The following is a 27,507-nucleotide window of genomic DNA, read 5'->3' as shown; positions in this document are numbered from 1 at the left end:
ATATTTTTTTTGCTCTTTTGATATAAAATACGATGGAAACAAACATTAAGAAATACAAAAAGACTGTTATGCGAAGAGAAAAATTTAAAGAAAAGTAAATACACATTATTATATCAATGTCACAAGCAAACCCTGACCATTTGTCTACTTTGAAGGTATTTGTACTATCTTAAGATCAAAATGTCTTGTCCCTCCCATCTGATATCGAGCAAAGTTAGAATCCAGTGTAATCAGCTCTAGTTTGGTAGTAGTTGCTAAATTGTAAGTAGATTGTTCTAACAAGAAACTGTAAAGCTGGTCTGCTGTTTCTTTGTTAACATTTGGTATGTTAATGGCAAAATGTTTAAACTGTTTCGATGTCATTTGAATAAAACTTTCAGAAATACAATCATCAACTGCCAATATATTATGTTGCTTTAGAAACCGAAAAACGCCCCCCGGGAGGTCATTATCGATAAAATCTTGTTTTGTTACTGCTTTTTTTACATTCATCTCTTTCTTTGCTTTTTCTCTAAGTGTCATGAATGCTAATACAAAAGTAATTTTTACATCTTTTGAAAACATTCGCATGTATTTTTCTTTGCCGATGTTTTTCATTTTTTCTTTTAAAAATATCAAAGACGGGTTACCGCAAATTGATGAACTGGATGCTTTTTCCCAGAATAACTGCACGTTACAATCATTGTCTCTAATAAAATCATGCCATAACAGCTCAGCTGCATTTCGTATCTGTGAGCATGCATCCCTAGTTTGGTGGTCAATATCTTTTTTAATATGAAACAGAAACGTCTGTGAATTCTTTTCATCAAATGCTAAAACATCAAATAGTTTTATGTCGTTACACAGTATTCTATCTCCAGGTATATATGTTAAGTCAAGTTTAGAATATTGTTCGCCATAAAGGTATAATTCACTGTATTCCTCCTCTCTCAAAGGGCATTGCCTTCGCAAGAAATGCACTACTTTGCCTTCTTCTATGTTTAAACCTAATGTTTTAATCTTCCTTAACATTCTCTTTGTGATTATCGGATTAATGACATTGAAACATTCTTCCTTTTTATCCACACGTTCACAACATATATTTTCTTCTGCAAGAATATTTTGAACGACTGCAATTTTCGCATTTTTTTCAGGTTTTTGTTCAAACTGCCGAAAAAGAAAAGTGTTGATAGATGTAGAATCAGTATCCTTTCTTTTTTCCGAGAGATTTTTCAACTTTTTGCTAAGTTTTGTATGAAAAGGCGATGAATAGGGCAATAGACAACTGTCTTTGGTCAGTTGAAATTTTTTGTTGTAGTTTGCTGTTAAAGAGCAACATAGAATGTCGGTAATTGTTTTAGCACTTTCTTCATTTATGGCCAGTGCAGTTTCCATAGCAGTTAGTTCAAAGTTGGCAATTTCATTGGGCAAACACCATGGAAATACAAGAATGTCTGATCCTTTGTAGTGATCGTTGCAGTCAAATTCTATTAAAGGGTGAAATTTTAAGAACCTTTGAAAGTTCTTATTTATTATTTGACTAAACTTGCCTGATAGGCTAAACCATTTTTGAGCAATTCTATAATGTTTTTCATCTTTATCCGCAACATAACCATGTATATAATCCTGGAAATTTTGTTCCTGGTTCTGCCAATTTTGACTTAAGAATTCAAGCTTTATTCTTTTAAGTCGCAAAGCATTTACTAAGTTACTGGTGTTTGGAAAGTGTTGATAGAGAGCTTGGGTTACCATCTGAAGAGTTGGAACACTACTCCATGACGCTATTGGATGCATGCTTTTACATTTGTCAGGATTATCTTTAACAGATTTATCAATAAATTGTTCATATAAAGTAATCTTTGAAGCTATTTCCCAGTCTCTTGCAAATCGATGGCTTAAATAATACCGGTCGCACAATTTTTTTTCTTTTATCATATTTACAATTTCCTTATCAAACCGTTTGTTTAGATTCTCGATTTCTGTTCGATTTGTTACACGTTGCACATAGTCCAAAGCTTCCAAAAAGTATGAATGGGTTTCATCGGAATATTTCTCTATATGCAAAGAAAACAAATCGAAGATAAGTGCATAAGTATGATATGTCATTTGTTTACACACTCTTACGAAATTTAAGCCTATTTTCATTAATACATCTTGCCCTTTTTTACACTGAATGACGGTAAAAAGTTGTGAATCTGTCTTTATATAGCCTGCTAGATAATTTACAACTTTTTCTAGAAATGACTCGGAATGACATTCGATGTTGAAATTACTTTTATAAGTATTCTTTGAAGTAACATCTGGTCCAGCGATGTTTATTGTTTCGATTTCTTTGATTTTGTTACCATCTATAAATTTCTTCGCTATTTTGGACCTAAAAGAAGTGTCACATAAATGAAGAATTGCATGATATCCTTCGCCATTACATAGGAAATACACTTCTGGAATGTGTTTCTGTTCAACTGAGGTCTTGATCCTGTAGTAAGTTACAATATTGCCAGTTTTGCGTGAACCAGGTATAAAAGCTTCACGATCTTTCAACTGCCGATGTCTGTTTATTGATTCTGCTGTTGAATTGATATCCCTCTCGGTTTTGTAATAGAAATATGCAATTATAAAAGGCTCGCATTTTCTTTTTTTCAATGCTTCGTATTTGACACATTTCATTTTAGTTACTGCTTTAACGAGTGTCTTCAGTAACTGTTCTTCTGACTTTACATTAGCAAGCCCGTTGACCTTATGCACATCTAAACTAAAAATTGACAGTTCTCCTTTGAGTATTTCATGATTCACATTATCAATTTGTAAAGAATTTGTTTTAGCTCCCTTTTTCGTCTTCTCTTTGTATTTCTGATTTCCTACCTCGTCATCCACCGTATCCACATCAAAATCATCATCATCATCATTATGATCATCGTCATGGTCGTCGTCATCATCATCGTCGTAGTCGTCGTCCTCGTACTCATCATCGTCATCGTCGTCGTCATCATCATCATCAACGTCGTCGTCGTCGTTATCTTCATCATCATCAACGTCGTCGTCGTTATCGTCAACATCATCAACGTTGTTGTCGTCATCATCATCAACGTTGTCGTCGTCATCATCATCGTCTGCATATGTTATATCTTTATCATCGTCGTTTGGATGAATATCATTATCATCATCGGAGTTGTAATCGTAATCATCATCGTCGTCATAGATATCATTATTTTCATCGGGGTTGTAGTCGTGATCGTTTTTGTCATCATCACCGTCTTCATAATTATCATCGTCGAAGTTAAGGTCGTCATCATTATTATTATCGTCATCTTTATCATCATTATCGTCTGATGATTTCACATCCACACTGAAAGATTCTTCTGAAGAATCACTGAGTCTCATTGAATGATATTTGTCACCATAATGTTTAGTATTTTGATATTTGTTCCGTTTCTCTTTAACTGTATCGTTTTCACTATCACTATTACTGTCAGTAATCGTTCTTCGTTTGCGTCTCATATTTTGTGAGGTTTGTATTCCTTCATCACTTTCTTCACTATTTACATTTTCGTCAATTCCATCCATTTCTGTAAACCGGTTCCCTACAGCCTCTCGTCCATTTTCTTTTTCCTGAAGTTTGTGCTTTCTTTCGCTCCGTAAACTGCCAAAGCCGGCTATTATGTCTTGTTTAGTCACACCAAGCATCTTTTGATTATATTCTGAAACTGTCAAAGAAAAAAATCATATTACTCTTTTGCACTGACATTGTAAATTCAGAATGTGTCAGAAATTCTCTTCTCCCGATTCCTACACTTCAATGCATTTTTAACATTGACATTGAAATTTAGAAAAGTCTACCAAATTTTAGATATTTATTTCACAGATAAGGCTAAAAGGACGGCTCAAAATCTATCCTAAGAACTAGCCAGGTTGAAATCGTAGAAATCGGTTGAAATCGTTTATATGTTTGTTTTACAGCTTTGTTTCGTTAAAAAGACTGGGGAACGTAGATACAAGTATCTTGTCTTGGGGAGGGATAAATCCTACTTTGTAAAGGATCACTCTGAATCAAATAAAAAAATCTCTAAAACTGATGCTTGATTTCTTGATTTACAACATATTTGTTACGTTGGAGAACGTGTTTTTCAACAAACTGTCGGTGTGCCCCTCTTCTAGTCGCTCATACAAGAACTTCTTAGGAAGAAAAGTAACCTTTAACTTTACGTTCCGCTATATAGATGATGCTCTCTCACTAAAAAATACAAAATGTGGTGACTATGTTGAACGAATCTATCCCATCGAGCTAGAGATAAAGGACACTACAGATACAGTTAAGTCTGACTCATATTTTGACTTACATCTAGAAATTGACAATGAGGGTTGGTTGAAAACAAAACTATTGGACAAAAGAAATGATTTCAGCTTCCCAATTGTGAACTTTCCATTTCTATGTAGCAAAATTCCAGCAGCGCGCCTGCATACGGAGTATATATCTCCAATTGATACGATATTCCCGGGCTTGTATTTTCTATCAGGATTTCCTTGATAGAGGATTGCTGCTCACAAGGAAGCTATTGAACCAAGAGTTCCAAATGGTGAAGTTGAAATCATCCCTTCGTAAATTTTACGGATGCCACCACGAGTTGGTTGACCTTTATGGAATAACCGTTTCACAGATGATATCGGATATGTTCCTTATGTCGTAACTACAATACCCTTCCCTTTTTACGAATGTGACTTACCGAATTAGACTATTTACCGGATTTGTAATAATATAAGCAACACCACAGGTACCACATGTTGAGCAGGATTTGCTTACCCTTCCGGAGCATCTGAGATAACTCCCGATTTTTGGTGGGGTTTGTGTTGCTTAGTCTTAAGTTTCTATGTTGTTTCGTCTGTACTATTGTTTGTCTTTTTTATTTTTAGCCATGGCGTTGTAGGTTTATTTTCAATCTATGAGTTTGACTATCCCTCTGGTATCTTTTGAGTTTTTTAACGCATTCCCAAGTTTGACAATTTCAAGAGGGATATGTTTTTTTGTTTAGGGCTGCTTTAAATTCCAAATATCTCATTTTTTTTGGTTATATTTCTGTTTTAAAAATAGGCACTTTTCATTTTTTTCGTATCTGTCATTTAACCTACATGGATTTTTTTTTTATAGTATTTTTCAAATTTACATTCATGGTCATTCATATCTCTATGGAAACGTTGGCAACAAAGCTTTCAAGTTAAAATTCAGATATTTTCTTATAAAAATTGATTATTCCTCTTTGATGAAATTTTACTAAAATATTTATTAATTCTGTTCGATCACGATTGATGCTTGGTTATGTATTGGTTGTTTAATTTTCTTTTATATTTACCATTGGAAGTATTACACCCGTTTACGTGATATACATACAATAGATACAATAGATAAGCGTTGATTCTTGAAAAAAAAAAACATGAGCCCGGAGGGCGAATGTTTTGTTTTTCATGAATCAACGCTTATCTGAAGTTCGTCGGAAGGTACCGAGACCTTGTTAATAAATATTCCGTATCAACTTCACAAATAATACATGATGGTCTTGATGTAACGATTCTGCGTACTGATGTTATTTATTATCTTAACAACGTCTTATATTGTTCTTTCATTTGTCTTTGTTCTATTATTAATATTACTTTTACTGTTGGATTGTTTTATGTGATATCCATTTATACATCTCGTCAATGTGTTTGTGTTATCTTTCATTTTTTGCTGGTGTGTTTTGTATACGCGATTTTTTGTGTTTCTTTGGTTCTTATAACTTGACTCTGTACTTTAAAAGATCCCGTCAGTATGATATTGTTCTATATTATGTCATTATGATATATTTCTATTATGAATTACAAAATAAGTTGAACCACAAACGTCAAAATTATTCAATCGCGTAGTGGAATGAATTATTTGTAGATCTTATAAATTCTATATAACTTTTAGACTATTTCAAATATCGGTCTATTTCTGAAATTAATTCTTACATACTTTTGATTTTTTATTTCTGTATGCTAACATTGCCCATGTGAAATTTTAAAATTGTTTGTATATACTTTTTATTTCTGTATGCTAACATTGCCCATGTGAAATTTTAAAATTGTTTGTATATACATTGAACGACAAATATATGTGACTTATAAAATTTTCTGACGTCAGACACACGAATCAATGAATGTGTTTGTAGATAGATGTTTTTTTTGTTCTGTTAAACTGTTTCTTTTAAAATTGTTACACGATGATGACTGCTGTACCCATATTTAGACTATTTTATTTATTATGTCTGTTTAGTTCACGCATCTTTGTAAATATAACGGAATTTGATGAGACTGTCATCAAAGTGAGAGGCCGGTTAGCGCTATAAAACCAAATATTTTAACAAAACTGATTCTCATGCTTTGTACTTATAACAAAATTGTTTTTATTTGTTATACATGTATATGTATATGCAAGCATGTGTATATACAAATAGTTCTTTTTAAATATGTTTTGATTATGTATTTCAAATTGAAGTACATATGTGTTTATATTTATATGAGCCCAACAGACACTGAGTGTACTCAAGTTATGATGTACATGTCAATGACTGTTTGTGAAGTCACAAGGATGACCCAAATAATGACCTTTGAGGTCAAAGAAAACAACACATTTTTCTTATTTTTGAATGTAACTTGTAGTTATATGTCTTCAATAGAAATAAACTATGCTTATTTTTTACATAATAACACATGTAAAACCAGTAAAATTAAATGTGCAGGATGGACAAATCATCCTTTTTGTAGATTGAATTTAAACACAAAAAGTACAAGTACAGGTAAAAAAATAATAATGTTTGTTAACATTATTTATAAAGTTAATAAGTGTAAAACTTGTAATGATTACACAATAAATACATTCAGCTACAAATGTAAAAGAATTATAAATATATTACTCCTATTTATAATACAAAGAACAAGTCGATTAATAAATAAAAGTCCCTTTAAAAATAAAACACCTGGAAAAATGTCTATTTATAGTCTCTGTGAAGGTCACCTAAAATGTAACCTAATTATTAACACTCCAAAGGGGATTTACCTAAGTTTACTGAAGCATAATGGATGTTACAAATAAACATTAAAAATACTCACCAACTATGGTATTAAACAAACATCTTCAAATCTGTACAGTAAATTGTAAAGGCTTACAACAACCTGATAAAAGAAAAAGATTGATTGAATGGTCGAAAACCCAAAAATGTGACATTCTTCTTATGCAAGAAACACACTTTACAGATAATTTGATAAACCATTTAAATACTGAATTTGAAGGCAAACTTATACTAAGTAATGGTTCTAGTAATTCAAGGGGAATTGCCATATGGCTGAAAAAAAACCTAAACTTTAAAATTATAGATGACTATAAAGATAATGAAGGAAGGCTATTGCTTGTTAATATTGAAATAGATGACACTATTATAACAATAGCTAACTTAAAGCATGGATAACTAATAAAAAAGTACAGCAGCCAAAAAAACTTTAGATCAATACGTCAAGAAGTCATTTGGGGAAATCATTGCATTAAGATAAAAAATAAATGCTTCTTATTCCAAAACTGGATAAATAGTAAAATAATCTTTGTTAATGACATCATTGATGAAAATGGTAATAAAGATGAAAATTTTATTTTACAAAAGCTTAAAATAAAAAGTAACTGGATGTCAGAATTTTACCAATTAAAGAAAGCTTTTCCAAGCGAATGGTTAAAAATTTTAAAACAGGAAAATTCAAAGAAAACTACAGTAAAAACATCCTTTGTAATACATATTAAGAATAATTGTTATAAAAAAGAAAATTTAGAAAATATACCGTAGCATGTTTATCTATTGTAATAAAAATAAATAATACCTAATAAAATTTGTAGATTTAGCTAACAAAGTCCTTATATTTGTATAAGGTAACATTCGTTTATCGTGGAATATTGTTTTAACGTTAGATAAGCTAAATTAAAAATTGCTTGCTCGTCACTCTCTGTGAACTGATTAATACCAGATAACTCTGGTTAATTTCCCAATCAATCTATCATGAAGAGGCGATAAATATTTCAACAAATGGAAGTGTTTAACGACCTTGACTGGCTATACAGCCCGTATACCCAGTCAAGGTCGTTAAACACTTGGAGATAAATATTTCAACAAATGGAACTGTTTAACGTTTTTACACAGTAGATGTACAAAAAATCGTGGCTGGCTACTAAATGTTAAATATCGATCTCCTATAAAGGAAGTGAAAAAGTATAAATATTTGCATATTTGAGTCTCGAGGTCTCGGTACTTGACGTTCATTTGAAAATAAAAGTAAAAATGTCTGAATCGATGGGTCACTGTGAAAACTGTCTAAATAGGAGAAAATAAAGGTTGGCAGGTAGGTGCAACTTACATAAATGAAGAGATACATGTAAAATGAACAAATTGATACCCGATTTATATAATTCCAAGGCCGTCCGTTGGCACAAGAAGCGACGAAGCAGCGCATCTATTTTGGACGGGTAAATATCCACTTTTTGATATAAGACGAGCTTTGACATCCCACGGCCCCAGCTTGTCTGGCAAAACAGCCGTTGGACGTCAGAGTAATCTCGGACTAATCACCGATAAGCGTGGAGATAACAGTATTTGTTATCCTCAGTTGTTTTATCGTTACAAAAAAAGAAGAAAATATTTACATACTTATTTATTTCAGAATGGAAACAAATATATTATAATTTTTATTCATACATACCTGTGAATAGTTTATTATAATCATAGTTAAATCACTATTAAAACTGGTAATTTCCAAACCAGGAAGAGATATCAATACAATAATAGGAAATTGATAACGGCACGTGTGAACTATTTCCGGAAACTGTTTCTTTCAAAACAAGCTAGATATACATATTGATAAATTAGAATTTCATATATACTTATTTATTTATGGTTGAAAATGAAATATTTATAATATATGGATTTCTTGTTAAAAACAAGAGACCCTTCACTAGAATGCTGGACTAGTGAAGTAAACTGTTAACAGCGAGCAATATACTGTTAAATAAAAAAAGGGAATGAAAGAGCTATATAACAGTAAGGAAAAGGAAGTGAAAAGAATGCAAAGTTAGACAAAAAGGCATACATAGATAAAATTTCAGAAGAGGCTTAAAATGCATCTAAAGTTGGAGATATGAGAAAGCTATATAACATTACAAAACAACTTAGTGGCAGGGGAAAGCCAACAGTACTAACATCAAAGATAAAGATGGTCACACAAGATGCAAATTTGAGAAACAATTGGAAAGAGCATTTTGAAGTAGACCTGAACTAGAAATCTCAATTGACACGTCAGAGGAAGCTCAACCACTAATAGAAATAGAAATGGGACCCATAACGAATGATGAGATCAAAGCAGCCATTAAAAAACTTTAAAACAACAAGGCTCCTGGGGTTGATGGAATACCAGCAGAAGTACAGAAAGCTGACATAAATCCCAATGTGAACATCCTACATGATTAACTGAATGAAATATGTGGAAAAGAAATACTACCTACTCAGTGGAAAGATGGTATCATCATAAAACTACCAAATAAAGGTAACCTTACAGATTGTAACAACTGGCGTGGAATTACTTTACTATCAGTGCCTGGTAAGATACTTTGTAAAATAATTCTAGAACGAATCAAAGACAAAAGCGATTCTATTCTACGGGAAAAACAAAGGGGATTTAGAACAAACCGTGCATGTATAGATAACATCCTAATATTGAGAAATATTATAGAACAGGCACTAGAATGCAGATCACCAATACATATAAGTTACTATGTGGACTTCGAAAAAGCATTTGATAGCGTCCATAGAGAGTCACTTTGGTATATCATGAGTATGTATGGAATTTTACAAAAAATAATTAAAGATCATTATGTAAATGTATGATGGTTTTAGATGTGCAGTCAGACATGATGGAAAACTATCAGATTAGTTTTTAATAACATCTGGAGTAAGACAGGGATGCATAATATATCCTTTTGTTCTTTATATTGGTGGTTGACTGGATAATGAAGCAGACAACAACTGAAAATCATGGTATTCAGAGGGGACTAACAACAATTTTAGAGGACATGGACTTTGCTGATGATATCAGCCTCTTTTCTCATACACATGAACACATGCAGAAAAAGACTGATCAGAGGCAGCGAAAGTAGGAATGAAGATAAATGCAAAGAAAACTAAGGTGATGAAGATAGCTACAAAGAATAAAAAGGCAATAACAGTGATAAAACATATAATATGGAAAAACAACAAAATTTCCAGAAAGACAAAGATTATATTGTATGTGAGCAATGTAAGATCAGTTCTGCTGTACGTTTCAGAAACATGGAGAACAACTAAAACAGTCGAAATTCGAATTAGAGGATTCGAAGGACGCTGTTTGAGACGAATAATTAACATCAGATGGCCAAATGTAATCTTAAACAGCGAACTATCAGAAAGAACAGGTGTGAAGAATATAATGAACGATATCATGAGAAGGCGATGGAGATATATTGAACATATATTGCGAATGGATAACAACCGGTATGTGAAAAAGGTATTGACATGGACACCACAAGGGACAAGAAAGCCAAGACCGAAACGCACATGGAGAAGAGATATAGCAGCAGAGATAAAACGACATGATTACACCTGGAATCAAATAGACAAAATCGCGAAAGATAGAACGAGTTGGAGGTCCCTTCTTGATGCCTTATGTGTTCAAGAACATGAAAAATTAAGTAAGTAAGTAATAAAGAACTTGTATTGGTGTATTTATAATTTATATCGTGAAAATCATCCAGAAATTAATGAATTATAAAGCTATTTATTGGATCCTCAATGCTCTTCAACTTTGTACATGTTTGGCTTTATCAATATTTCGATTTGATCGTCACTGATGAGTCTTATGTAGACGAAACGCGCGTCTGGCGTACTAAATTATAATCCTGGTACTTTTGATAACTATTTAAACCACTGGGTCGATGCCACTGCTAGTGGACGTTTCGTCCCCGAGGGTATCACCAGCCCAGTAGTCAACATTTCGGTGTTGACATGAATATCAATAATGTGGTCATTTTTATAAATTTCCTGTTTACAAAACTTTGAATTTTTCGAAAAACTAAGGATTTTCTTATTCCAGGCATAGATTACCTTAGCCGTATTTGGCACAACTTTTTGGAATATTGGATCCTCAATGCTCTTCAACTTTGTACATGTTTGGCTTTATCAATATTTCGATTTGAGCGTCACTGATGAGTCTTATGTAGACGAAACGCGCGTCTGGCGTACTAAATTATAATCCTGGTACTTTTGACTATTATAACTGATTGTCATTGTTTTTGTCATTGTACATGTATGTTAAATGAGAAAAGATATTTGATTTATTTATTTTTTTACCACGATACAGCAGAGAGAAGACGTAGAAAATTGGGTTCCGTATAAATTAACAAATAACAGGCTATTATTTGAACTTGGAATTATTTTTAATTATGGAATTTGCATAATTTCTTGTGCTTGAAATTTTTAATAGATTCCATGTTTATTTGGTATTATAATGTTTTGAGCTGTTCATAACACTTTCTATACAATTCATTTTGTATAGATAGTGTTGTGCGCGGCACAGTGCATTCTATTAAAAATGTACTATCTTCTTTGTAATAGAAAGTGTTGTGCACAGCACAGAACATTAAAATATAGAATAAACATGGAATTTATTAAAACAAATTTCAAACCAAGAAATTATGTAAATTCCATAATTTATAATAATTCCAAGTTCAAATAATAGCCTGTTAAATGGCTGCTGTTTCAAAATATATTCAAATTATAACAAATTTAGTTGAATATTGAATTTTATTTTCTTTGATTTGGTATATTAAATGGATGTCTTTCAAAAATTATAATTTTATTGAAAAGGTTTGGAAAGTTTGAAAGATAGAAAAAGCACATGGTCTTGATCTAGATAATTAGTGTTAGAGAATTACATATTTTGTTGCTTCTTCTGCTAAGAATTACTTAAATATTTCATTGTAAAATTTTGAATTGTTGGTTTAAGGTAGAGCAGGACATTACGTCACGTGATGTTTTGAATTGTCACGTGATTATCATGGTAAATATAGAACCGGAACCGCGTCTGCAAACTCCGGCGGTAAACAACAAACATGGCAGACGACAAGTATTCTCAACGTGTTCGTGGAAAGATGGCTAGTACAGGAAGAAGTAAAAAGGCGGACCGTATGAGAAAAATGAATAGTAAGGAAACATTACGAGGTGAAGACCATGATTACGGCGCTGTTTTTGTAGAAGGACCTATAAGTGTAAATGCAACTGATTTGGAAGTTGGGGAAAATGTTGAACTGGGATCCTCCAAACCTTGGTTCCAAGGAAGACGGGTTGTTGAGCTAGATGTACTGGCTAGGTCCATGAACTGTGAGAAATGCAGTTCATGGCTTAGATTATCTGATACAGTCCGTGTAACGTAAAGGTTAACAATACGAACGATGCCCGAACCATGAACGGACGATGCCCGAACGATGTACGTACGCTTCCCGAACGGTGTACGAATGCAAACGAAACGCTGACCGAACGTTGTACGGACGCTGAACGAATGATGTACGAACGAAATCATGTACCATAAACCATACCATAAACGATAACATAAGCGCCCTTTAATCGTATATCCTATGGTTTGGCGTAAATCGTTTCATTTAGCGTATACCGTATCGTTTAGCGTACATCGTTTTGTTTAGCGTATATCGTATCGTTTAGCGTACATCGTTTCTTGGCGTGCATAGTTTCGTTTAGCGTATATGTTTTTTTTCTAAATATCAAACATGAAATGTGTTCTGTTAAATCTTTTTATATAGGTGATAATATGCGTAAAATTCGGATCAATCAACATTTTTTTTAAAATAGCCTAAGGTATCACCCTTTTTTTCAAATGAACAACAATTCAAGTTATTTTAGATGGAAGTCGGAATTAATGTAATGTTCTTACCGAAATATATTACGGGTCTTAAGGTTGACTTTTTGTTTAAAAAGATTATTAAATATTTTTTATGTATTCTCTTTTATAGCATGTATTTTAAAATCGACTGAATAGCAGTTTTATCTATATGTCGTAATTAAACCATTTAGTTTTGTATTATAGATGTTTTTATTAATTTCAAAATCAGACGAAAGAAAAACAAAATATTCGAGAAATTTCAAACAAAAACAATTACTTATTATGTGCCTCATCAACTCCAAACATAAATCCCTACCAATGTACAAACGATTGTGTATTATTTTACCAGTCCTATAAATGCACTTTTCTTTAAAAAAAACCAATCATCAACAATTGTCCGGCAAAAAACTAGACCATTTCCGTCTATTCCTGATTTTTCTCATACCATTTTCCTTAATTTTCTTTTACGATTTTCCACTGTTCTTTATTTTGCCCGTTATACTCTTAGACTATTCTAATTTTGTATATTTTTTTTTGCTTTATTTTCCTGTATTTATACCTCCTTAATTCGGAGCAACCCACCCTATGTATACATATGATACACACGGTCTATATGTCATCGCTTGTACCGAAATACACATATTTACATAACACAGGATGTCCTTGTTCATATTTATTTTAAGTATTGAATGCTTTTTTTGTAACTTCATTGGGGTGTAAAAGCGTCGACCGAAGTACATTTTGTAAGAAGCGCTTCATTCTAAAAATGTGCGCACGGTCAACGCTTTTACAACCCTATGAAGTTACAAAAAGAAGCATTCAATACTTATAAATACATTTTTTAGCTAGGATTATGAAAGCACGATTTTTATCAAGTTTTTATTTAATTTTCCTGTCCACTCTATTGTGGGACCTCGTGTCATCTTGAATGATACATTTTATTGTGTAATGAAATTGATTAAGGAGAAGATTGCAGTGTAGCCAATCAGAATAACGTATTATAATTCAATTCAAATCTTTATTGCCATACAACTACATATTTATATGTATGTGACACAACATATAATGAAACATACATCTAATGTTATCATAACATTGTAAATGTCCTCCTAATGATACATCTAATAGTTGCCACTGGACATTAAACAGCTAACTATAAATTCATCCGTCATATTTTTGTTATAATGTGAAAATCAAACAACATGATGATACAATAATTATTGCAGATTTTCAATAATGGGAATTAATTGTAAACAAAACCACTCAATCACATCCCTACGACACAAATTAAAGTCTACCCTTTTCACATTAAAATACGTTATTTTTATCTATTTCAATCTATTCTGAATAATTTTAAACAATTTCAAATCAAACGGTCATTTTTCTTATTTGCCATAAAAAAAAACAATTATTTTCATTTCTCATTTTAAACAAATCGATTGTTTTTCAATGGTCGGTGCCTGTAAGCATTTATAAAACGGTGTTTGCCAGAAAAAAAAGCTACACAGAACAGGAAAATAGCAATGTCTTAGAAATACTTCGAGTCCCTACCTGTACTTTCTAATTTCTGTTGTAATGTGTAATGAAAAGTGGTAATTCCTGAATACTATTTTGTACCCATCAAGTATCTAGGGTTAATAACAAATCTATGGACAGTAGTCTCTTTTTCTTTACTCGCAAAGTATTCACCTAAATCATGTTTTATTTATGAAAATTGCTCATTGCTGGCGAATGTTAAACATTGCTCTCTAGGTTTTCAATTGTTTAGTTGTTAAGTTACTTTCTGATATCGCAAATCTGACATTTTATGGTAATTGTTGTTTGCATCCAATTGCACCAATGCATCTAAAAGATATAACGCGACACCGTACAAGAGTCGTTATTTTACATAAAATATTAGTATTTTTTTCTTTAACGAAAACGAAATACGAAACCACTTCTCGCAATTCGCTTTGGGGTTATTGTGCTTGTCTTTTGACAAAATATAGCATTGTTTCAAAAACAAAACATATAAGAGTAATATATAAAACTGAACTAGAGTGAAGAGTTGAGAAGTAGGAATTCCGAATTTTAATTGAATGTTCTAAATCTTAGTGTATTTCTGATATATTTCACCGTCACCAGCTAATAAAAGCAACATATATATAAAATTTTTGAGATGAACAATTTAAATTTTTTATACAAAACATTTAAAATTTTACTCGGCGTTTATAAATAGCATTGAACGTACAACATCTTATAAACGATAATCATTGATAACAGGTGCGTAGCTAGAATGAAAAGGTGTGCAAGCAACTACCTTTACGGGACCCTTTTATGCAGATTTTTTTTATTCAATTTTCGGTCATAGGACGGTAAAAAGAGAAGCTATATGTAGATAGGACTTATAAAAACATATGAATGTAAAACTATAAATAAATCTTCTGAATAGAGTAATATACATAAACAGCACATATTTGTGATACAGAATTTACTCAAAATTGTCAAAAATCTGCTCTTTGAGTCTAGGCAGAAACAAACTGCTCTATTACTTTGTCTATATTCACACTGAAATTCCGATGAATATGCAGTAATGCCAGTAACCAGTGGCGGATCCAGAAATTTTCATAAGTGGGGGCTCGTTGACTGCCTAAGAGGAGGCCCGTACCGGTCATGCTTCAGTTTTTCCAAGAAAAGGGGGCCCGGCCCCCCTGGGCCCCCTAAATCCGCCTCTGGTAATTGTCGTTGTTCATTGTTGATAGACATTTGTTTTCAACATATGTAGTACACTGATAGATCTCCATGGTAGCACTCGCGAGAAGTTATAAACCAGCGTACATCGAGCGACCTCCCAATTGAATTCGTCAAAATTACATGCCAGGTAAGTTTCGTATGTCTCAGACAATGTTGCTATTTGTTTGTTTGTTATATTTCCTACAACACGATGAAGTAGATACAGCGCAAAGAAGCGATTTTTTGATAATACTAGACGCGACTCCATTCTCCAGATCCCTAATCATATGGTCTATGAACGCAACAATAATGAGACTTTCCAATACTGTTTTGGCGTGTTTGCAGGGTGAATGGCTCCGGTAGTCTGTCGACCACATCGCCTCGGCATATTTTCAACGATATCGACGGGTTCTGATTATTCTTATGCCGATTAGTACATCTCATTCCAAACTGATGAACCGTACACTGTAAAATGTGCTCCAAAACTACATGTCTTCGACTGAGTTTTACAAATTCAAATCTTGTAAAAGATACAAGTTACTGTCCGATTTTGTCATAATCTCCAATAAAACTTTTATTTTGAAACCAAATGCCGTTATCTAATGCTATTTCATCAAGTGACAACATAGGTGTTACCTTTAACATTTAATTGATAAATTTTGGCTTTTTTTTTTTTGCATGCCGAATCGATGTGCACGCAACTGCGTGTTAGCGTATAGGGAGCTAGGCGCCTGGATAAAATTAATGTAAATGAGCCACTCTTTCTCAGGTTGAGATGGAATATGTTCGTTATTCGTTTTAACGAGTTAAACAATCGAAACCCCTAAAATATCGTCTTATGACAAGCACGAAAAATGGCAAAACTAAACTTCCAACAGCAGACAATGATTTCTAATTATACGATATTCTTTCAATGGATGTTTTAAATGCAATGCAGAACTTATCAAGTAAGACATTTCTTATCCCTTTTCAAATATGGAGTCACATGCACGAAAAAGTTTGTCTGACAGCATATTTCATCCTGGCCACAACTCCCCCACACCTACCTTGTAAAAAATTAATGGTATCTCCCTAGTGTTGATTTCGACCTCGAGCTTTAATGGTAACCGCAGAGAAATAGTCAATTGTAAGTCGATTTGCCTCTATTCACCACCAACAAATAACCACAAGCTGAGTGAGGAGACTTTCTTGCTATAAGACGTCAAGAACTATTTTCAACCTTGTAGTCGTCTTATTTTTTAAATTATGTCATTGATGATCTGATCACTACAACGCTCTAACAAAATATTCGTTCTCGTGAAAACTAAGATTTGTTTAACTTTCAAATTTTATCGTGGTCTCTTCTCATGATATAGCGGCTATTTGTATGTTGGCTTTACAGCTAATTTCCGTATGCATGTACAGCGAGACTTTGATTAGCTTGCTTGCTTAGTTTGTATATTTTACAATTGTAATTTGGATAATGTCCAATCAAATTTAAATATAATATATACAGATTAAAATAGAGGAAAACACTAAATTCTTAAACAAATATATTGTAAAATGGACACCAAACACATTTTGATAGAATAGTGTACTGATAAATTTTCTTGTGTATTTTCTATGTTCTAGAAACTTCAACATCCCATCAACAATACTTACATTAAAGTCCTAAGTTTAATAAAGTAAATATATATATTTTAAAATATCATTTGCAAGGCTGCATGCCCATTGTATCTATCGTTTTCATATATTTCTTTTCCGCCATGCATAAGTTTAATCTTTACTTTTACTTTATTCTATATATATATAATTTGTTTCAGAGATCGATTTATGAACTTTATGCTTAAAATAATTCACCCACAATATATGTATATGGTATACGGCATTTATATACATGTACATGCATAATAATAATCCCTTAAATATATTTTAGTTGATTGATTGAAGTTGTTTTATGTCCAGGGTAAACTATGTCAAACATTTTTATGAAGAAAAATAGTTTCTAATTCGAAGGAAGGTTTTACGACATATTTTGCACAATGAAATTTAAAGTATTATTTCCTTGTTTCAAAGTAAAAAAAATAAATATTATTTTTTTTCATATTTAAAAAAAAACGTGGATTTGTTTTGTGATCAATAGAACTTATTGCGACCGGATTTATAATAATGTTTATATTTAGGTGTGTGCCAAATAGGGAAACAATAAACTGGTAATTGGTGACCATTTAGACTTCGTTTAGATAACACAAGTCTTCAAAATTAATAGTTTAAAATAACATTTTGGGAAGTTAAAAATTGAAAAGTGAAACGCTAAAATGTATATACAAACCTATTCTATCACTTTGTTCTGAGCAGTATTAAGGGAAATATATATTGAAACTGTAGGAGATCATAGTGGGGTTAACGACAACGAGCCAGCAACCAAACAACAAAAACACACAAGGACAGCTAGTGGGTAACATATTTAGTGTTCACCAATAGATAGGTGTATATGTTAACACACTCATGACTTATGCGACTTCTGGCGCGGAGAGAATTAAGATTAAGGTAAGGATTTGTACTTTATTCATGAAATGGGAGGTTTTTTTCAGTTTTCAGACAATAACCCAACAACTCTTCGAGCTGTTTTCGTGAAACTTTCGTGACTTGTGTTTTTAATATTGAAATAAGCTCCCCCTTTATAAGTAATTTCTGATATCTGACATTGTTGAGGTATAGAATTTTGTTAGTTGAAAATCGAGGCCACAGACTCGGTTAGATTGCAGGTATCCTTAATAATGCCTATATATAATTATTCTTTTTGTCGAGCCTTCGACTTTAGTCGAAAAAGCGAGACATAGCGATCCAACATGCCGTCGGCGTCGTCGTCGTCGTCGTCGGCGGCGTCCACAAATATTCACTCTGTGGTTAAAGTTTTTAAAATTTTAATAACTTTTTAAACTATCCTGGATTTGTTCCAAACTTGAACAGAAGCTTGTTTATGATCATCAGGTAGTTTCCAGAAGTAAATTTGTAAAAAAAATCCATTTTTTCCGTATTTTACTTATAAATAGACTTAGTTTTTCTGCCAGGATGCAATACATTCACTCTGTGGTTAAAGTTTTTAAAATTTTAATAACTTTCTTATACTATCCTGGATTTGTAACAAACTTGGACAGAAGCTTGTTTATAATCATCAGATAGTATCCAGAAGTAAATTTTGATAAAAAAAAATCCATTTTTTCCGTATTTTACTTATAAATGGACTTAGTTTTTCTGCCAGGATACATTACATTCACTCTTTGCTTAAAGTTTTTAAAATTTTTAATAATTTTCTTAAATTATCCTGGATTTGTATCAAACTTGGATTGAAGCTCGTTTACGATTAAAAGCTAGTATCTAGAAGGAAATTTTGTTAAAATGTTGTACCTATTTATCCGAATACATATTTTACTTATAAATGACCTAAGTTTTTCTTTCAGTTAATATTACATACAGTCTGCGGTTAAATTTTTAAAACATTTATTAGATTCATAAACTATCCTGGATTTTTATCAAACTTGGACAGAAGCTTCCTAAAATCAAAAGATAGTAACGAGAGGAATATTTTTATTGATTTTTCCCCTCATTTCTGTTGAGCATGTGATTAACAGCAAAAGTAGGCGAGACACTGGGTTTCGAGGAACCCTTACACATTTTTGGTAGCAATGGGTACCACTGAGTGTGCATGCCTTCTTTTTTTGTATGGGTGGTGAGGAGGAGGGGTTAACTTGAGCAGTTGACTATTTCTAACTGATCGTATAAATTAATTGGAAGACTAACGACGAACAGAAAGGAAAACGGGCGTCTCATGCGTTCATGGCGCAGCTCTTTATTTTTCAATTTATGTTATCAATAATTCATTTTATTTGTTTCAATGTCAATTTATTGTTGTACGAGATTGTGTTTTAGGTAAATTTCATGCGACAAATTTACAAATCATGAAACTTTTATAAAACTGTATATTCCATTTATATTATTTGTTTTACGTTGTCTCTATTTCTAACAATACTCAACCTACCTTTTAGCTAGCCTACACTTTTCATATTTTTTTTCATTTCCATCAGTATTCTCGTTTTTCGTTTCTTCAAATGACACTAATTTAACAGCAATGGGGATGTTCTTATAAATACAGCATAGTTTCCCACAGTACTTTAAACATGTATTTATAAAAATACCCACACTTAACCTCTAGTGTCACAATTGACTGAAGTAAGATAAACACAATAGGTAAAATGGTCGGTAGGAAAAGTTTTTTTTTCGAGTATTGCCACGTCTTTTTCTCATGAATCTGATATAAAGTGTAAACAAAACAAAAATATTTTTAAGTAAAACATGGCATCAATCGTAGTTTGAAATAACTATCTATTATATATTAAGAAAGTGTATCTCATATACAACACGACGGGTGCTACATGTGAAGCAGGATCTGCTTACCCTTCCGGAGCACCTGAGATCACCCCTAGTTTTAGGTGGGGTTCGTGTTGTTTATTCTTTAGTTTTCTATGTTGTGTCATGTGTACTATTGTTTGTTTGTTTGTCCTTTTCATTTTTAGCCATGTCGTTGTCAGTTTATTTTCGATTTATGAGTTTTACGCTTTACAAATTACTTGTAATTGGATGAAGAAATGCACTTTGTGAATCAATAAATTGTATTTGTACGAGTATTTTTCACTAAGCGTTTGAATGAATTACTGAGTTAATAAACTGCATTCCAATTTGAAAACAAATGTAGTGGTTCAAATAAAGTGCGTTTCAAAACACTTTGATAAAGCACATAAACAATTGCTTTACTCGATTCTTATTATGCTGTATTTACGCACCTCAAAAATATACGAGTCGTACTTTGCTGCACTTGAATTCACCACCCACTTTAAGGGGAGTTTATGTTGCTAAATTATCAGGATTTGTGTAATGTTTTGTTGATTTTGTTTCGTTTTTTTTTGTGTGTGTGTTTGTTTTGGGTAGGGTGTTGTCGCGGTTGTTTCTTTAATGACTAATACTGTTTGAGTGCCCTCTTTGTGTCTTTTCTCCCTTTTTTAACTAAATGTTCTTACCTACATTTGATGTTGGTCCATTGATAGATGTTTAATTAATTTTGTTATCGATCAAATAGATATTTCATTTTTAAATCATTTATAGAACTCGCCGATAGATACCAATCTATTATTCGTGAATTGAAGTGTTCGCATATTTTTGGACGTGACCTTTTAATTCTTATGATCAATATTTAACCATACAATGAAATGTTCTTCGGGTTTCTGCTAAAATGTATTTAAGACAGAAGTTGAAACGGATAAGAATAAATAAAAAAAGGCGGAAGATTCCATGGGCATGCAAAACTAATAGGTCAAGAGAAAACGACAATAACATGGCCTCATGTCTATATGTATTTTAATATTTTTATGAGTTCTTTTAAAAGGAGTTATCAAAAGAAAATTTAATAATTTCATAGATCTGGAATGCTTTGTTTTGTTCATATTGTCTTTGAAGATATGGGATCTGTTGGGGTTTTTTTTAAATGAAAACGGACGTTTAAACTTTTTATGTAATACGCGAAAACAATCTAGACGATAAAAATAGAAGTATCTCAAGTGAAAAAGCAAAAATATATCCGTATTCAGCTAAAATGTATATATTATACAAATAAGTCAGTCAATCAAGAATAAAATAAAATACTTGCGACATGAGACTAAACCGATTAGTTTGCTTATAATTTACCTCGGAATAACGCGGGATGGATTCGATTAAAATGTGAAGAGTAAAATCACAAAAATACAGAACTCCGAGGAAAATTCAAAATGGAAGATCCCTAATTAAATGGCAGAAATCGCCCAAAAAATCACAAAAAGCACTATAGAAGCTGTACGTTACACCTACCGTAATTATTGTTATCTGAGACCAAGAACAAAAAGCAATTTTTTATAACTTCCTCGATTACATTTGATTGGATAATGCGGGTCAAAGTTGTTAGATTAAACCGTCTAGTACCGAACTTTCCTGTATTTTTTTTATCTGGTGGAGATTAATTTCCTCGAGAGTATCACAAGCCCAGTAGTCAGCACTTTTTGTGCTGACATGAATTATCATCGATATGGTTTTATTTATAAATTAACTGTTTACAAAATTTAGAACTTTTTGAAATACTAAGGCTTTTCTACCTCAGGCATAGATTACCTTAGCTGTATTTGGCAAAACTTTTAGGAATTTTGGTCTTCAATGCTCTTCAACTTCGTACTTTATTTAGCCTTTTTAACTTTTTTGGATTCGAGCGTCACTGATGAGTCTTTTGTAGACGAAACGCGCGTCTGGCGTATATACAAAATTTAGTCCTGGTATCTATGAGTTTATCTGATTTCCATATAATCAACAACTACATCTTTGTTCCCAGACAAAACTATTTATATAGTTAAAAATATCATCATACTCAAATTCTTCCATTACGGTTAACAGTAGTAATGCAACTATATTTCGACCTTTACTTTTTAAGGTTCATGTGGACCCTATGGCTAAAATGGCCGTATTTTCACCTCAAAATTTACTCTGAGTACAGGCAAATCTGTGCATTTGGAAAAGTTTTAAGGCATAGCATGCCCTAGATAAATAGAATTCAAATGCATTGTATGATTTAGAAAATTCATAACTTAACTGGATTTTACCGTACACTTTTTTTCGTCCCTGCCGAAGATGATAAAATTAACAAACAGTTGAGTTTACCTTGAAATGGTCCACTCAGGTACACAGTTTAAATAACCAATTATTGTCAGGTATCTATTGTCCATCTCATGTCCATGTCAAACAAAACAGCTCACTTCAATAATTACCTGTGGGGAAGTTCTCAAACCTGTTTCCCAACTTAGTTTATTTTGGCACATTCTGGAGGAATGAAAAAAGTGCACAGAAAAATCCTTGTGAGTTTTTATTTTTCTAAAACATAAAACATATTTGAAATTTATTTATCTAGGGCATGCTATGCCTGAAAATTTTTACAGATGCACAGGTTTGTCTGTACTCAGAGTAAATTTTGAGGTGAAAATACGGCCATTTTAGCCATAGGGTCCACATGAACCTTAATTTATATTTGTATTGAGATCTAAAAACAACCCACTTTTACATGTATTTCACTTACCTTATTTAATAATGATATTATTTCACAAATGCGATATTTGAAATTAATTCTGGTTTTCATTCTTAGGTTTAATGATTATTTTCTTTTTAAAAGAATGATATCTAATACTTGAATATTTCAGGAAATTTTTTCAATGATAATTTGTAAAATTATTTTCCAACTTTTCTAACAATTTAGCTTTAATTCGAATACACTATTATTATTTCATAGTATTTGGAAAGGTTAAGTTTTTTTCGATAGAATTTCACAGCAAAGGAAAAACTATCCCAGGGAAATATTTTCCTCCGGATAAAAAAAAAAAAAACAACATCTACTGTGACATTTTTTCCTCCGGATCAAATTTCACCCGGATATATTTTTGCTTTACATTATTTCTAATTACATAAAAACTAAACAAATGCTCATGTTTTTATATGAAGACCAAGAGACACGTTTAAATATTCAAAATACGTGTAGTATCGTAACAATCTTTATTATTAAATAAAGGTTTTTCCTCTCCACATTAACCCTATTTACTATGTCCGTCTAATAGCCCTATGGCTTGTTATTATTCAGATCCCTTGAATGACGTTTATTTAACTGACGGAAGTTCATAACTGGGCATGTTTATACCAGGGTTTGCATTGATATGTGCCATATGCGAACTAAACAATGCTGTTTCGACTTCAGATGCCCATATTTTTTATCTACCATATTTGTTTTTGTTTTGGTAGCCATTATTGGTAATTTTACATCCTGGTCATATTTTGGTATGAGTAAGGTAAGTAAACGATAACTTACATTTGTTTTTAAACACAACATATAAATCAATGGTCGAGCGAGTGTATATATGTACTATATGTACTGACAACATATCTTTTAATGATACAGCTGCTACCAGATATAATTTTATATATATAAAAAGAATAAGGATAAGAATAAGAATATTTTATTATTCCAATCAAGGGCCCTTGATGGGCAGCATAACATGTACACATAGAACAATACATCATGATTTGTAACAGAAAAACATTTTTATATAATAAAATGAAACATTAAAAAAAAAGTTCAGACAGGTGTTATTATCTTCATTCTATAAAAATCAAATACATTTAGTTCCAGGCAGGATCAGAACCATAAAATCATTACAATTATCATTGTTATTACATGCATTTCGTCTAACATCTAGACATGTAATAATATAGCTCCCTAAATATTTAAGTACAGACAAATTTTCATTTTATATATGTATTTGTTACTATTTACTTTAAATATTGTTGTTTTTCTTATTAAATGTCGAAAACAAATTTAGCAGGACAACATTATCTCTTACGTTTTTTTTTGCAAGCTCTATTACAAATTGTCAATTATGTCGTACAAAAACAAATAAACAAACCAATGTGGTGGGTTCGAAGGGATGCATTTATAGAAATTTTCCCTATCGCTATTTCAATTTGAAAGAGACAATACACTACCCTAAATATATATGACAAGTCAACTATAAACTTGGGAGGCAGCCAACATATATTTGTTTAATGTAGTTTAAACTTTTAAAGTATTGTTACCAAAATACCTCAATGCCTAATGACCTTTGAAGTCGGTAACAATTATAATTTAAACAATAATATGACTGTAACATATTAGAAATACTGTTTGACTTATTGCAAAATGTGTGTGTTTTTTGTTGTTGCTAACAGCCAATATCATAAGAATATCCATTTTGTCTAATTGAAATATTTACTACAAAAACAAATATTTATTTGACAATATACCTTGTATGGATCTTTTGTGAAGAGTTGATGCAAATTTCAATGCAAAGGCGAATAATACCGTTCTCTCCTAAACCGCTAATAACCAATACTTGTTGCGTATTTTGTAATTGAAAAAAACAACAGTCTGTTTGTAGTATTCTTTATAAAATATACAGGTGTCCAGCATCGAGGAAATGACCAGTGATGTTACAGAGCAGTCTCCAGGGGATCAGGTTGAACGATGGATGGAACACCTCCCATCTGTTGTTACAAGTCAAACTCAACTTAAAGATCTTCTTATTCCTGGTAAATACATAAGAATAGTGTGTAAATAATACGAAATTACAGTATATTATGTTATCATGATGCCAATAAATGCTTGTGAGTTATCATGTTAATAAATGTTTGTGGGTTCTCAGCTAAAAACATTCAGGTCCCGTTTGGTTACACAACTCCTTAATTATTCCCCCTCTTTAAAAACAATTATGGGGTATCCTGTATCTCCAACACCTCTGTCTGTCCGTCCGTCCGTCCCATGAAATTTTTCGTTGCATCTTTCTCAGGAAATGTATCATAAGGATGTTTGTAATTAGGTTCAAGGATTTATATAAGTCAGATAGACCGTTCGATGCGTTTTCATATTTATCACTGAACAACTTCCTTGGCCGGCGGGGCTATCATCAGTGAGCAGTAGCTCGCAGTTTCAATTATCATTTACATTTGTTTAACATTCCCGTGATGTTATGATGTTTTCACTCAAAACACAATCAGAATAATTTTGAACATTCAAATGAATATAAAGTTAAAGGGTCCCCTCATAAACATGGCCTTATTTGTATTTTACTATTATTGAAACAAATAAAGAATACCAGTAGTCCAGAATAGTCAAGTATTTTTTATGTTGATTTGATTTATTTCTACATTTTTACATTTCATTGGTAGGTTCTCATGATTCTGCAACTTTTGACCTTGACCCTGCAGGTGGAAAAGCAGACGACTTTTCATCATACATAAAAATGACGGATGAAAAGATTGAAAGATGGTTTAAAACACAAAACCTTGATTTTATTGAACAATTGAAGATTGGCGTTCGATACTTCGACCTGCGGATTATCAAACACCCTGAGACGGGGGATATTCGTTTTGTCCATGGACTGTTCAGCCGTAAAACCGTCATAGAGTACCTGAATGATATTCGGAAATTTCTCGATGAAAATAAGAAAGAAGTAGTCCTGTTGGACTTTAACCATCTTTACAATATGGGTAAACACGATCATATATCCCTTTGTACGGAAATGGAAAGCACTTTCAGTGGCATGATGTTAAATAGGAAGAAATGTTTGGATAATGATATGCTCCTGAGTAAAATGACACTATCAAAATTGTGGGAATTAAATGGACGAGTTGTAGTGATGTATGGTAATGTTAGGAAATGTTCAAACAACGATTATATCTGGTCTCGGAACGAAATAGATATATTATGGCCATATACGCCTAATAATGAATTAGTTGTGAAAAATCTGCTGGATCAGTACAAAGGTCTTTACAAAAAGGATGTTTTGATCGTATGGCATGGAATATTGACTCCACACAGTGATGACAACTTTTCAGATAGAATGGAACGTTTTAAAGATCTCCATGAATTTGTCACAAAAACAACAGAGGTTATTATGGACTGGATTAAATCTCATTCAGATGTTCCTTTCAACATCTGCTGTGCAGATTTCGTAGAAGAACACGATTTTGTCAAAACAGTTATAAATGCAAACATTAAACCGGCGATAGTTTAAAGTATCGGGATTTTTTTGAAAATTTTTATCACCCCGCCGTGATGATAACATTATATGCACATGGGAAATTGACTGTCCCTCTGGTATCTTTCGTCCCTCTTTTAGTTCTTTCAATTAAAGATCAAACTGACCAGTATTAATCCTGGTTTTATATTTAGCAAAACCTCTCATTTGTATAACAATCTTTCGAGTGTCTTGATAAGAAAGATAGATAAAGGCAACAGTAGTATACCGCTGTTCAAAAGTATAAATGGATTGAGAAAGAAAAAAACAAATCCAGGTTACAAACTAAAACCGTTGGAAACACATCAACTATAAGAGGGAAACAACGAAACAACAGCAATACTGAAGTGCAATAAAAACAAATGACAATTCAACATACATAGAAACGAACTATTAGATAATAACTGGGGCATATTCCTGACTTGGTACAGAACATTTTTAGCAAAAAAATGGTAGGTTGAACCTGATTTTCTGGCCAGCCAAACATCGCGCTTAAAATTCCAAAGATCTTTTTTTAGAGTACAGACAATCTAAGACTTTCATCTTGCAGAAGTATTAAAACGTTTGGCTTTTCTACACTTTTTTTCTACAGGTATTCCTCATTCCAAACTTAAGACGGATTGAAAGAGTTGGTATTGCTTTGTTTCATAAAAAACAATGGCCAACGTAGATACAAGTATCTTGTCTTAGGGAAGGATAAATCCTACTTTGTACAGAATCACTCTGATTCGAACAAAAAATTCTCTGAAACTGACATTACTAAGATGCTTGATATCTTGGTTGACAACATATTTGTTACGTTTAGAGGACGTGTTTTTCTACAGACTGTCGGCATTCCAATGGGAATCAATTGTGTCACTCTTCTTGCCGACTTGTTCTTTTATTATTATGATAATGACCTGATACAGTAACTTCTAAGGAAGAAAGATAAGAAGTTTGTAATATCCTTTAACTTTACTTTCCGCTATATAGATGATGTTCTCTTACTAAACAATTCAAAATTTGGTGACTATGTTGAACGCATCTATCCTATCGTACTAGAGATAAAGGATACAACAGATAAGTCATATCTTGACTTACATCGAAATTGACAATGAGGGTCGATTGAAAACAAAACTTTATGACAACAGAGATGATATTAGCTTCCCAATTGTTAACTTTCAACTTCTATGTAGCAACATGCCAGCAG

At 32.3% G+C, this 27,507-nt stretch overlaps 2 protein-coding genes across 4 annotated transcripts; one reads left to right on the top strand and one right to left on the bottom strand.

Annotated features, from left to right (window-relative positions):
* LOC143078766 (uncharacterized) lies at positions 1-19,814 on the bottom strand. Of its 2 annotated transcripts, none has more exons than XM_076253720.1 (2): positions 19,688-19,814; positions 1-3,683 (listed from the first exon to the last, which is right to left on the bottom strand). In XM_076253720.1, the coding sequence occupies exon 2, from the start codon at positions 3,661-3,663 to the stop codon at positions 145-147; it is 3,519 nt and encodes a 1,172-aa protein (XP_076109835.1). In that variant the 5' UTR covers positions 3,664-3,683; positions 19,688-19,814; the 3' UTR covers positions 1-144. The 2 variants fall into 2 exon arrangements, with proteins under 2 accessions (XP_076109835.1, XP_076109836.1); XM_076253721.1 differs by lacking the exon at positions 19,688-19,814 and adding an exon at positions 8,731-8,811.
* Positions 8,257-26,455, top strand: LOC143078767 (PI-PLC X domain-containing protein 3-like). 2 transcript variants are annotated; one of them, XM_076253723.1, is made up of 3 exons: positions 8,257-8,373; positions 24,702-24,831; positions 25,468-26,455. In XM_076253723.1, the coding sequence occupies exons 2-3, from the start codon at positions 24,720-24,722 to the stop codon at positions 26,313-26,315; spliced, it is 960 nt and encodes a 319-aa protein (XP_076109838.1). In that variant the 5' UTR covers positions 8,257-8,373; positions 24,702-24,719; the 3' UTR covers positions 26,316-26,455. The 2 variants fall into 2 exon arrangements, with proteins under 2 accessions (XP_076109838.1, XP_076109837.1); XM_076253722.1 differs by lacking the exon at positions 8,257-8,373 and adding an exon at positions 23,381-23,555.
* The last annotated feature ends 1,052 nt before the right edge of the window (positions 26,456-27,507 follow it).

This window comes from Mytilus galloprovincialis, chromosome 6 (assembly GCF_965363235.1).
Source record: "Mytilus galloprovincialis chromosome 6, xbMytGall1.hap1.1, whole genome shotgun sequence".
Lineage (NCBI taxonomy): Eukaryota > Metazoa > Mollusca > Bivalvia > Mytilida > Mytilidae > Mytilus > Mytilus galloprovincialis.
This window is presented reverse-complemented; position numbering and strand designations above follow the sequence as displayed.